Source organism: Carex rostrata, chromosome 1 (assembly GCF_964058835.1).
Source record: "Carex rostrata chromosome 1, lpCarRost1.2, whole genome shotgun sequence".
Taxonomy (NCBI): domain Eukaryota; kingdom Viridiplantae; phylum Streptophyta; class Magnoliopsida; order Poales; family Cyperaceae; genus Carex; species Carex rostrata.
Genome location: NC_135918.1, coordinates 2858596 through 2872013, shown reverse-complemented (window position 1 = coordinate 2872013; position 13418 = coordinate 2858596). Strand labels below are relative to the sequence as shown.

The 13418-nt window shown below is 35.1% G+C and overlaps 3 protein-coding genes across 4 annotated transcripts; all 3 read right to left on the bottom strand.

The window, feature by feature from the left end:
- Nucleotides 1–564: 564 nt before the first annotated feature.
- On the bottom strand, nt 565–2311 carry LOC144564457 (uncharacterized). The gene is made up of 2 exons (XM_078314057.1): nt 2141–2311; nt 565–1092 (listed from the first exon to the last, which is right to left on the bottom strand). The coding sequence occupies exons 1-2, from the start codon at nt 2309–2311 to the stop codon at nt 565–567; spliced, it is 699 nt and encodes a 232-aa protein (XP_078170183.1).
- Nucleotides 2312–3688: 1377 nt separating this feature from the next.
- LOC144551913 (VQ motif-containing protein) lies at nt 3689–7486 on the bottom strand. Of its 2 annotated transcripts, XM_078300026.1 has the most exons (3): nt 7247–7486; nt 5402–5497; nt 3689–4439 (listed from the first exon to the last, which is right to left on the bottom strand). In XM_078300026.1, the coding sequence occupies exon 3, from the start codon at nt 4399–4401 to the stop codon at nt 3826–3828; it is 576 nt and encodes a 191-aa protein (XP_078156152.1). In that variant the 5' UTR covers nt 4402–4439; nt 5402–5497; nt 7247–7486; the 3' UTR covers nt 3689–3825. The 2 variants fall into 2 exon arrangements, with proteins under 2 accessions (XP_078156152.1, XP_078156143.1); XM_078300017.1 differs by lacking the exon at nt 7247–7486 and having other exon boundaries at nt 5402–5703.
- Nucleotides 7487–9085: 1599 nt separating this feature from the next.
- GDPD4 (PLC-like phosphodiesterases superfamily protein) lies at nt 9086–12538 on the bottom strand. The gene is made up of 9 exons (XM_078300008.1): nt 12237–12538; nt 11811–11897; nt 11625–11722; nt 11194–11254; nt 10990–11070; nt 10745–10837; nt 10297–10386; nt 10071–10198; nt 9086–9470 (listed from the first exon to the last, which is right to left on the bottom strand). The coding sequence occupies exons 1-9, from the start codon at nt 12453–12455 to the stop codon at nt 9305–9307; spliced, it is 1023 nt and encodes a 340-aa protein (XP_078156134.1). The 5' UTR covers nt 12456–12538; the 3' UTR covers nt 9086–9304.
- Between the last annotated feature and the right edge of the window lie 880 nt (nt 12539–13418).

Below are 13418 nucleotides of genomic sequence, written 5' to 3'. Positions count from 1 at the left end.
GGCCACTGGTATAGTGCAATGCACTAAAAACATCAAATTTGACCTTTGCTGGTAAATCAGTACGTATGGATTGATACATGGACTAAACTGCAAAAGTGATTACAACAGCATGTAGAGCATTAAAAAATACACAGAATTGACATAAATTTCAACTTATTTGGATTTTTCGACAGTTAGTTATTTTCCAAAGTTTAACTTTCGAAAAAACTTTAAACAACCATAACTTTGGCTAGGAAAGTCGGATTTGCCCGTATGAGCACTTTTCAGAGAAAGAAAGAAGAGGAGAAGAAGGGAGGTAACCGGTAATCGATTGACCTGACCTAACCTGTAATTTTGCTACAATCCTCTTTAACATAGATATCCATGTGAGCGACATGCTTGCGAAACTGTTTGGGTATCAGTCCCTTAGTCAGTGGATCTGCCAGCATGGAAGCTGTACCAATATGCTCAATACTTTTAAGTCCACTCTGAACTCTTTCCTTATTCAGCTTTGATCCGATAACCGGTTTCTTATCCTTATTGGGCTTATTTTGCGAACTTGTAGTTGCAGTTGGCCTTACGTTTCTATTTCCCTTTACTCTTAGAGGTATAAGCAATGTTTGTGCTTTCGCTCTTATCCGACCTCAACCTCTTTTCCTCCTGAACACAGTGTGAGATGAGTTCATTAACTGTCCATGAGTCCTTCTGACAGTAGTAACTCACTTTAAACTGTCCTAATGAGACAGGAAGAGAGTTAAAGGCCAAATATACTAACATATCATCTGATATATCTATCTTATGTCCCTTCAGTTTCGAAGCGATATGCATCATTTCAAGAATTTGCTTCCTGACATTGCTTTTACCACTGTACTTCATTGTACATAGTTTGTTTAAAAGAATGTCTATTTCAACATTCTCAAATCTAACAAACCTCTGCTCAATTTCTTTAAGATAGTCTTTAGCAAGAGTGGAATCAGAAACTGGTCCCCTAAAACTTTCATGAATGGTCTTTTGCATGACCCAGAGACACAAGCGATTTGACCTCATCCACCGTGCATGTGCAGTTTGTTCCTTTTCAGAACTAGTCGCAACAGGCACGATAGGTTTGGCCTCCTGCAACGCAAGTAAATTATGATAAAATGGTCATGCGAGTCATGTTTAGGCATGGTGTGACTCACGTGGTAAGACTATTCGTGTTTCGTGACCACCCCTTGATATTTTAGTCATGGTACGGCACAAACCCAAAATCAGTATATTAGTCATGTCACGGCATGACACGTTTTTTTCACTCTAAACATCAGCATAAACATCAGTATTATCATAACCGCTATTATTGTTATCCCGAGAATTTTCCATTATACGTGAGGGTAAATTTTTTTTTTTACCATTTAAAAAAAAACTAATTAATCATTTTTTCTGAAAAATTCTATTTTTACGAGGACTGTTGTTTAAAACTGCAGTCTCAAGAAGGTACTAAAAAAGTCTCGGAAATGAGTGAAAAGCTTGGATCGTAGATTGAAATTGCGGTACAAACTATAGGACTGCAGTTTCAAACTGTGATCCAGATAAATATGGAATTTTGATGAAAATAGAGTTAATTGGTTTAAAATAAAAAGTTTGAAAAAATATTTGATAATGTCGATATTATCTTGGATAGTCCTGTCAGTAATAGGGATATTCTCAAAAATAACAATTTATGTTAGCTTATCCTCGGCATAGGCGAATCCACATTCAAATTGACCCATTCATTTTCAATTTTTTTTTGTAATTATACCATATTTTTAATATAATTATACTAAAAAAATTATGGATAGTGTGAAATTGATCCCATTCGTAGTAGAATTTTTTTTATATATTTGATCCCCATTTATTTTTGACTCTTATAGTATGAAAGTCTAACTCCGCCCTTGATCCTCGGCTGTAGTTATTTTTTATTCTTGCACATATATAGTAGCAGATTATTGTAGTATACGTATATTAATTGTTTTTTTTGGAAGGTTAGTGGCAAAGACCGACTAACGATTGATTTTACTAATGAAAAATTATTTACAAGGCCCTGGGGTACCTGGATTAACCTCAATTAATCCATGATTAAAGTAATCTAATTACAAGATACCCTATATTCTCACAAGGTCTCAACTAGTTATTTCCCTAGCTATACCCGATCGTCTAAGCGCCGGTTGACCAGATATGTATGTCGAGTTGTCTCATAGATGAGCACCTGCACCACTTGTCTCTTGTTTGTGAAGTGCCTCCTATTCCTCTCCCGCCATAACGCCCAAAATTCCGCCGCCCATATAGTATCCCACTTACCTCTTTGTTCTCGGTGCATTGGCCTACCACCCTCCCACCAAATTTGTGGTAAGCGTTGGTTTGAGGTAGAAGGGTATTGGAGGTTATAATGGGCAAAAATACCCCTCCAAAATCTCGCAGAGAAAGGACAACTCCAAAACAAGTGTTGCGCCTTCTCCAATAAATTATTTGCGCACAACTTGCAACCCGGTACCACCACACAGCCCCTTCTTGCCAATACGTATATTAATTGTTGTTTCTTAATATTATATTATGGTGCATGACTCCTGTTGTTACTCAAAAAAAAAAAAAAAAAAAAAATATATATATATATATATATATATATATATATATATATATATTATGGTTGCATTTTGATAAATATTTTTCACGTCTTTAGGTAAAACTTTTGTAAAGAGTTAAAGATCAATATTGACAACCATATCATCTAGAGATTAATAAATTTTCATTAGACGATCGAGCTGAAACTTTAAGCGTAAGTGATGGTTGTATATTCAAGGGTTCTTTTAACTCACAATATATTTTTTTTTAAGAGTTAGGATTATTTTTTTACAATTAAATTTGCAAGAAGATGATCATAACAACAGTACAAGACTGATAAATTTATTCCATATCATAGATATATTATCTATATAACGGAATCTAAGAGATATCTTACCATTTTCCCCCAATTTATTGATGCCTTTTAAAGTTCGAAACTTTATGTATTTAATAGCTAATGTTGGACTGTAAAGCACTAGGCCCGATAGCTTCTTAACCGACATTTTCCTGAAATGATTCCGTTTTGGACATGATCATGTCATTACAAAGGTCTTCGGAGTTCGGACAGGTTCCGGATCTATAAACCACTAAAATTTATGTAATAGAAATGTAGAGTTGAATGAGAAAAAAAATGTAAAAAAACACAATAACCATGCTTTGAGATTTACAAACTTGTCAAACTTGTACGAATGAACAGATTAGATTTGATCATATAAAAGTATAAAACCAAACAATATCTCGGAATGATTTATTTAGACCTAGATGAGATTCATTAGTATTGAGTTAGGTGATGTCAGTACATTTTGTAGAGATAATACAAAATCAAAATAAAAATGCATGCAATTTGTTCATTGGAAATGAAAAAGATCAAGAGAAAGAGGAAGAAAGAGGAAGGGTATAATGGGAAAAAAATAATATTTAATAATATTTAATTGTGCTTAATTAATTCTAAGGATATATAGAAAAGGTTAAACAAAGGTAAAGGATATATTAGATATAATAAAGAGTACAAGGGTAAATAGAAAACTAAACAAGTTTTGAAGGGTAAATAGAAAATTAATTCTAAAGAAAAATAGTCGAGAAAATTTTTAATCCCATCATACTTTAAAATTATATGATTTTGTTAATAATTATATGATCTTGTTAATTTTTTATTTTTATTTCTATCTTGTAATTCCTTCTATCTTTACAAACAATGTACATACAATGCTATCTTTACAGAACAACAATCAACCAACAACAATATGAATCAATCAAACAATCACCTGACTCTCAAGATTGGTCGCTAGACCCAGGCGAGGAAAGAGGGAAAAGTGGCAGCAATTCTGGCTCGGACACGCTTTCCCGTGACCGGGGTGATGGGTGCAAATAAAAACGTCTTTCTCTTATTGCTTTCTGCTCTGCTTCTTCATTTATTTCCACTGACGGACTCCGATCATTATCCCGTATGCTCAAGCTTGCGACCTCTGATGAAGGTGAGATGACGCCGGGTGCAGCAAATAGTATCGGGTTTACGGGACCCGGTTTGAGGATGGTAAGCTTTGCTCGGTGTCCCTGAGCTTTGAATGCGGGACGCCGTTTTATGATACCTGCTGGGGGTTTGCCTGTTGGCGAAGGTGGGGTTGAGTGGTACTGATGATGGTAGAAAGGATGTTGTTGTTGTTGCTGCTGCTGCTGCTGATGGTGGTGGTGGAGTTCAGAGATACCGGTACTGGTGCTAGTACTAGTGGGGCCGGTGAGACGCTGTACGAGTTCTTTAAAGGTGGCTTGGTCGGTTTGGACGAAGGTGGTGGTAGGGACTGCTACTGGTATTAAAGAGGAGGAAGGGGAAGGAGGGGGCCTCTCCATGACTTCTCTTGCGTGAAGCAATGGTTATTTTGGAGGCCCTGCATGCATGGCCAGAAACAATATATCTTTATTAAGTAACGTATGAGGGAGAAAGCATGAAAGATATATTATCATTTGTAAACTTCACGTTAGTTCATGCAGATAACAGTGAAGGTAGTAATTTATTATAAATTGCACACCTGCTAAATGCAACGGTATAAACCAATATTATTTTATAAATTATATACTTGGAACTTTCACACACACGGGGGCAAGATTCCCAAGAATATATCCTTTTCAAAACAATCTTGTATGTCAATTTTCTACAAACACAATTCTTCCTTGGCATATAAGAAAAATCATGAATATATATATGCGTTTGGATTGAGAGTGCGTTTAGCGAGGTTAGCAGCCAACCTAAGAGTTCGAGACAGCCACTAACCCAACCTTTCATTGAAATAGCGGAATAGCAGAGGTTAGCGGCTCCCCAACATCTACTCACCCATTCAAACACGGAATAGAGTTCGGAATTGAATACATGTAATACTAAATGCTCCAAAACGTAGTGAATTGAATACATGTAATACTAATTGCATGACGTTGACAAGATAAAAAGGGAGCAATATATACTCAAGTTTCGGTGAATTTTTTTCCCAGGACCAGTTCATCATATAATTTCTTATAGGTCCAAGTCTTCAAATAATTGAGATAAATTCCACAATCCCTTCCCGAGCAAATAAAAAAATCATGCTACCCCAATTAATTAGCATGCCTTGTGGTGTGTGGTGTGTGGTGTGTTACGGGGGGGGGGGGGGGGGGGGGGGGGGGGGGGGTTAGGCTTCTTAAATGGGTACATTTTGGAATCGTGGCACAGCAGCAGAGCAACACAATTTTTGTGATGCAATCTTCACTAAAAAAAAAAAAAAAAAGTTGATGCAATCTACCACAACTAAAGATTCACATATACTTATTGAAATATAATAAAAAAAACTAAAAGGTTTAGTACAAACTTGTTAAGTACCTTCCCTGAGTTTCCCTTGACTGCATGTGAATGGAGCAATCTCTCAATTCATTATTTCTTCAATATAGAGAGATCTTATCTCTAAAATCGCTTCACCTGAAATTTAAACAGAAATAATCTCTTGACAAATTAGAAAAAGGTATGAGATATAGGTGTACTTAATTTGATTATAGCTGAAGATTTGACATAATATATATAAGGGGGTATTTATGTAAAGCAAGGCATAGAAGGAAAGAGATTATCTCATAAGGTGGCATTTGTCAGGGTCATGTGAGAGAAAAGGACGTATGGCATTTCGTGTATGACTAGAAATAAATGTTATTGATATGATGATATCCTTTAATTGCTTGTAACCGAAAAACTTAGCACTACCAGGCGGGAATCTCTGGCTTATGGAAATGAAAGTGACTCCCTTTGGAGGGACTGGAGCATTGTATGGATAGACTTGGTACACCACATCGCCTTAGACCAAATACCCTAAGATTTTTATTTTTTATTTTTTTTGCAAACTAGATCTACATTGATTGAATACCAAATACATATTTACCTAAACGATTTATTGTTATTTTCAACAGAATCTAGAGAATAGCAAATCAACAAATAAAGTAGTACCTTATTTTTTCCTACGAGTGATAATAAGTTGCAAATTACATTATTTAGTTAGAAATAATAGTTATTTTTATTTCATTGCCTTTTTTAATGCATGGGAGTAAACTAGCTAGAGGAGCTATACCTCAGATCAACTCCTACCACATAATTAAATTATAAAAGAACTATATTCGATCACCACGAGACTTCAATTTTAGCACCTAACTTGAGGCAAGAGTAACCTAGCTAGTTTGGCATCACTTAGAAAAATATATAAATATATATATAGCCTATTAGTCCAACTTTAGGCACAAATAAATGGGAAGCGTCTATCTAATTAGCATTCCTTCTCTTGGCGATTAAGAAAGATTTGTTATATCTATTTGGCTTGGGATCAACTTGGCAGATGAGGTGCATTAATGCAAATTCTTCCTTGGAAGGAATCAAGTCCTGGGGTGGGCATGTGTTAGGCCTCAACAAAAACAGAAAGACATCACATCATGCGGTTAAGGAAATGTGAACCCCAAGTTTTTGTCAATTAGCAAGAGCCTTGCAATGGCAAGCCCACTTTGACCAGCATTTCCTTCTTCTATAAGGTCTACCAAGAGTAGAGACTTAATTGTGGAAAAGGAATTTATCTCTTTATTTTTTGGCTTTTTGTGGAAAAGGAAATTAGCTGGTCATATGGAGGTTAAGTCGTGGGTCCATTATGTGCATGCATGTGGTTTTGGCAATCAAATTTAGTAAGAAAACGAGTGCAAGAGAAATTAACCAAGAGATCTAGTAATTATTGGATTTGTGATCATTTTACTTTGACATTTAGGTTGTGATCAACTCGATCAACTTAGAAAGGTGTTGAATCCTTAATCAGCTTGGACGGATTTTTTCAAATTCAAACGGATGCATTTAAGCCTTTTTCATGTCATGTTGATTGTTGAGTAGATATTTGCTTTGAACTTTTTGCTATAAAGCTTTGGAAAGTAATGTTTAAATCTGAAGAAAATTTTAATTTAAAACAAAGTGCACACTTAAAATTTCTCCGTATACTTTTCTTGAACATATAAATGGGGAAAGGAAATAAATCCTAAGTTGTATGTTCTCGACCTTAGCACAATCTTTTCATCTCCTCTTAAAAACAAAGAGTAAATCGAGACTCCATAAAAAAAGACAACCAAATTAATGCAAAAGAAAACAGATAATCGGATCACGGAGAGAACAATAGGCATCGGAAATGCATAAATACAAAGGAATTAATACCTTTGTATAAATGATGAAATAATCGGCTTTTGTTTCAAGAACCCGGCCTCGAACTCCTCCTTGTATGGTCCCGGCCAATGGAGGCCGAGTGCTTTTGTTTAAGTCCCAAGGCAGCAACAACCAAAGTTCATCCAATAATTCAAAACTTAAATAGCGTCACAGAATCCAAACGGAAACAAAGCCATATCGGTTTTTTTTGTTCATTGTGTAATTAAGTGGTTTCCGACGAGAGAGACGGAGGAAGAGAGAGAAAGAGATTTGGTTTGGAGGCTTGGAAGTGTTTTTTTTGGAGTGGACATGGCGCATATTTAGGCAGATTGGACCGAAACAGAGGGAAACGGGGTCTGACCAAGGTCGTACAGGATAATGAAAGGATATACTATTTTGGGAATTGGAGGGTTCTACATCTGGCGACTGAGATTGATCAGTGCATCGCAGAATTTGTGACTGAAACTGGCTCTCCAGCCTGGAAAATCCAACCGAGCGCTTCGCCGATTATTTTGCTCTAGGTGGTGATTTTTCGGATTGGAAATTCCGCTGTTATGTTTTACAATCAGTCAAATAGCTATCCTACTATTGACAATTTACAGACGCATCACTGGAATATGTTAGGAAATTTATTTCTCCATTCTTATATTATGCACGTAGATGTCCTGATCCGTCAAAGACTATGATTGAAAGATGGAATTTTTGATTTAATATCAGCCCTCTAATTAAATAATTTGTCTTATTTTAATTAAATGTATCTTTTTACACGTAGAAGTCTAAATTTAGTTAAAAACATATCACACATACTGTCAGACGATATGTTATAATTAAAATTGAATAGAGAACAAAATTGAAAAGAAAATCAATTTATTCATTTTCTTATTTCTCCTCTCCAACTATCTCACATTTCTTATTTTTTTATTTAAGAATCATGATGATGATCAATTTATTTTTAAAAATATTAAATGTTGACATTTTTTAAAAATATTTTATCAACATTTGATATCTTATATTTGATATCTTCAAATTTAATATATAGTCAATTTAAGCTATAGTGAATCTTTTTACAATTTTACTTCTTCAAATTTGATAAGATAATTTTTTTTATTAGTATGTTCAGATTCATTCTTAGTTTCAGTTGTTAATTATATGGAGAACATATATTGAGAAGAGATTTTAGTAACATTAACTATAATTAGTGTCACAAAATGGAGTAACTAATTTATTAATATGAATTCACTTTTAATAAGTATTTTTTGTCATTTTGGCTTTTGCCTATGAAATGTATATATTTCTACAAGCTATTTGTTTCTTTTTAAATCTAATCTCTTTACGTCAAAATTTTGAAATTTAATTTGTAAATCAAACTCTTGATCTTCTTTATTTTATAATATGCTTATGTTACAATGCACAGGTACAATACTAGTACTTAAAAATAAGAAGGTAACAGTACATTATTATCCTTCAAGAAAATTTGACGATGTAGTTTGTATTGTGAATACCACGTCCGCAACAGGGGTTCAGAACTTCGGATCCAATATTCGTACGGTATTCATTAGACTTTGTATTGTGACAGAAATGAAGCGCTCGTTTTACGTCTAATAGTTAAGATTGAGCATGACCTTAGATCAGATAGTTGCATGCCCGATCTGAACCATTCGATAGTGTGTTTAATTTGATAAAAAAAAAAAAAAAAACTTGCTATAAAAGCCGTACAATTACAGTGGAAATCATTCTTAATGATTTTAGACCATTTGCCATCCACAGCGGATAGACAGAATTTCACAATTGAACGAAACTTTTTCTGCCACATAGGAAAATATTAATGCAGAAATAGGAAGTAAACTACTCGGTAATACATCATTTTTTAAGTACAATAAAAGTAATAACAAACCTCACTTCCCAAGTAAACTCTTTCCAGGATTTTACTATTTACAATCCTTGGTCAATACTAAAGTGTATAAAACACCACCAAGAAACGAAGAGAGAACCACATCTCAGACATAAACCTACCATAAAGTGCACTTCAACTAAGAGGGCAAAAATGGGTCAAAAATAATAAATCACGGGTTAAGGCAAAGAGAAGCCTTCTTTGAGGCATTCAGATCTGGAGTCTTGCATAAACTGAATGAGAAGAGTAGGATCACTTGTTACTATCGCATCGACACGCTCTGTAAGCATTCTTTGCATTGAGTCAGTATCATCAACTGTCCAAGCATACACTTTTTCGCCCCTCCTGTTCTTACCACAAGTGAAGAAATAAGTTGCATTTCAATTGGATCAACATGTATGGTATTGGAAATGGGACTTTTGTTCCACAACATTTTGTTGCGAAATCAATGCTGTCAACCATTCTGTTAGAGAAAGAATTCTGGATTGATTTAATTCCAGGAAAAACAGAACAAAACTCTTGTAGCGGATACTGATGAAAATCCGATCAATTCCAGCTGAAATGAATGAAACCTTCCACTTGACAAGTGTTTTGTTTCAAACTGCACTGTTCGGGATTTATTTGTCCAGTTTTTGGAATATGAACCGGAGTAGAGGAGTTGGCATTATTTCAATCCCATAGATGCTTTGACCAACTCTATATTAATTGTTTTTTTCACCAATGGATGTGCGTAATAATCTTATTATAATACTTACGTACATAGAGAAAGAAATGAAGCATGGAGTACAGTGAAATATGACCGTGTGTCCGTGTCATTCCGAAGAGCAAAACAGAATGGCCACAAAAACCCAGAGAAGACCAAATGTATAGAACATGCCACATAAGAGAATTGATGATGGTGAAAGGTGGCTATTAAACATACAAATTAAATACCAGGTCTCATACCTGTGAAAGTTTCTTAGAAGTTTCTCATTAACCAAGGGATGGTATACACCACCAACATGGGCACCTTTTATTCTTCCCACTTTACTTGCTGCACCTGTCAAGGGATCTTTCATGACAATATATCCAACCTACAGCCATATATATATGCTTGTCATGAAAACCTAGCATGATTGTTATTTTCTTTCCTTTATTTAAACTCATTGAATCATATGGTTATAATATTTACCATCACATCTTGCGATAAGTTGATAACATCCATTGCAACAGCGTCACTTTTTGCCCAGATAAGGCAATTTTTGCACTTAGTTTTCTTAACCTATGGTCCAACAAGGAGACACCAATATTATATTAGATAAAAACTTTACATACTAAATAACTAAGATAATATATATACAGCATCAATGAAAATTGCTGGCATTTAAACCTGGTGAGACCAACTTAGATGAGCCAGCATTCCACAATTTCCACGAATATTAGCAGTTTTTAAAATTTTAAATGTTGGATGAAGAATATTAAGCAAATTGAGAACTCCATCTGTTTATTCTAAATAAAATTAAAAACTACAGATAAAAAAGGTGATGAATTTGACAAGTTATAACCTACTAACCCTGAAGTCCACTAAGCAATTGGTTTTCTTACCATGGAAAAGGTTGTAATGGTCTATAGGAACTTACGATAGACAAAGTCTCCTCTGCTAAGCCTTGCTCGTACAATGGTGGGCCCACTTTGATGTCAAGAATCACCTGCCTCACCGATTCAGATGTCAGCTGCATATATCAAATAAGATGCATCATTATCTTGTTATATTAACTCAATCTATATTTTAATATGAAAAAAAGGACCTAAAAGGACAGATGGCCACCAACGATTATTGCAGGACAGTATTATCATCGGCTCATTTTAGAGAAACCGTGTGTACCTCCAAGGCATTTTCAACCAAAGGAACTATTTGCTTTTGCAACTCTTTTGTTGATTCATAACCTGCATCCAGCTCCCTTATCTATTCAAAAGCTTCGAAGTTAGAATTTCAGGAATAAAGACAAAAAACTAAGACTATGATAAAACAAATCTCGAACATTTATCCAAGACAAAAGTGACATTTTATTTGATGTAGAGATCTCACCTCATTGAAGGTCATATGCCCAACTTTTGCAGTTCTATTACCAGATATTCTTTGTAGATCCCTGCCTGTGTCATATAAAAATTAATTTCACATGCAAATCATAGCTCAAAGAAGTTACTGAACATCCACATAAATTTAAGGGCTACATTCCATATTGTATGTATTCAGCTTGTACTTCTACAATTTCATGATAATTATGGTTATTTTGGGTATCTAAGAAGCCTTTTTAATCCTAATAGAAACCTCACATATGTCCATAAACGCGAAGTCAGAAAAAACCTGTTCTATTCAAACTAAGTACATTTAAAAAGAGAATATTCTGTGTGATTTCTAACTACCCTAAGGACTAACATTTATCAGATCCAAACTAAGTTTATTTAGATCAAATCTATTACACATAATGCAAGACAGATGAAATAAAATAGCCACACCTATCATGAAGAGCAACCAAGAATCCATCAGAGGTGCGAGAAACATCCACCTCTATGCAATCCACACGTGATTGGAGTGCAATTCTAAATGCCTCCATCTAAAAAACAAATAAAACATGGACAAAAGTATCAGAAAGTCACAATTCTCTGCAATATTGACTAAGTACTTTTAAATTTAGCACAAACTGTATTTGGAGCAGCCTTGCTGGAATCACCGCCATGAGCACATACTAGAGGTGGTTTCTCAATCCAGCCACACTTATGTGCTTGCATCTGACAAAGAAAGACATTGTAAACGTATATTAGTTTTCTAATTGAAAAACTTACCAAATTTTACAAAAATTGCAAAAACTTAGCAGCTTCTTAATGCCTCATGAATAGAACTTGGATAAGATAATGCTAAACACTGGCTTAAATCAGATCCATCCCAGCTGGATCAGGATTTTCAAAAATAATTGTTTAGTTTCTTCAATATCATACAATCTAATATGAACCTGACTTGGATACAAAATTTTTTTTGATCCCCTGTTATCTTACCTATCTATCATATAATTCAGACCACATGATAAAGGAAGCATTTACAAAGCAATTTAGAAGTAAAGTGACACTGACCTGTTGGAAACGACGAAGGCGGAGGTGGAAGAAGAAAGGAGGGATAAGCGCGAGAAAACCGATGAGCAGCAGCAACCGGACGAGCCTGTTGGAGGGAATCAATCGAGAGATTTCTCGCGATATTTTGCGCGACACTGCGCGAGGATGTGGAATCGAGGGGTTTCGCTTCTTCGCCGGGAAGAGAGGTAGAGTGGCGGGAGGTGGCCGAGACCATCTCATTTTTGCCGTGGTTTCTTCTCGTGAAACGACAAGGGTGCCGTAATATTTAACTAGCTTTAATAAAGCCTTTTAAATATCTAAGCCCATGCTTGGCCTATGGGCCGTGCAAGTATTAAGGAAAACTTGTTTTTCTTAGAAAAAGAAAAGAATGTGACCAATAGGGACGACAATGAATTGTATTGGTCTGAATATGCATGAAAACAAACCTCGATTCATATCCAAAACTCCAAGCCTAGTCTGGAGTTTTCGAAAAAAGAACAGCTGCTGCCTGCTTATCCTTGAAAACATTTTTTTTTTTTCAAATATAGACGTATTTGATTATCCAGACAATATGTGGGATATGTTTAGTTCAACTTATAAAATTAATTAATTTTTTATAATAATCTATTGACGTTTCTGTACATTTTTTTAGAATAATCCCAAATATTAAAACCTCCCATCCTTCCCAGACCAGATCAGAGAGGTACACAATCCCAACCCAAAACTATGTACAAATTTTATTTAATCTTAGAGATAAACTCAAAATAGGGGTATACATAGTCTTAGTTGATGGGGTTTGCAAAAACGGGCCAGTGGAGAAATGCACAAGAATATACACGACCAAGTCAGTGGAGAATGCACAAGACCTGTTTGATGAAAAGCTTGTGGAGGGCTTTTTCACCTGCAAATTTTATATATACGTACCATTTGGTGTGAAACTAACATGTATCTGATGTAACTCTTTTTGTTCATGTATTGATTTAATCATCCTTATCCGTCTTTGCAAAGGACTGGATTTTTGGCGCTCATTTGATCCCTCAACCCATGCAATGACTTCTCTTTCCAATTGTGAAGGATTTTAATTAGTCTACTTGAGTAATTGGAACCTTTCGATCTAGAAATGTTGAATGTTGATTTTCTTACCTTTAATTTTGCATAGGACTGGATTTTAGTATTGGAGCATTAGAGCTTTTGATCTGGAAC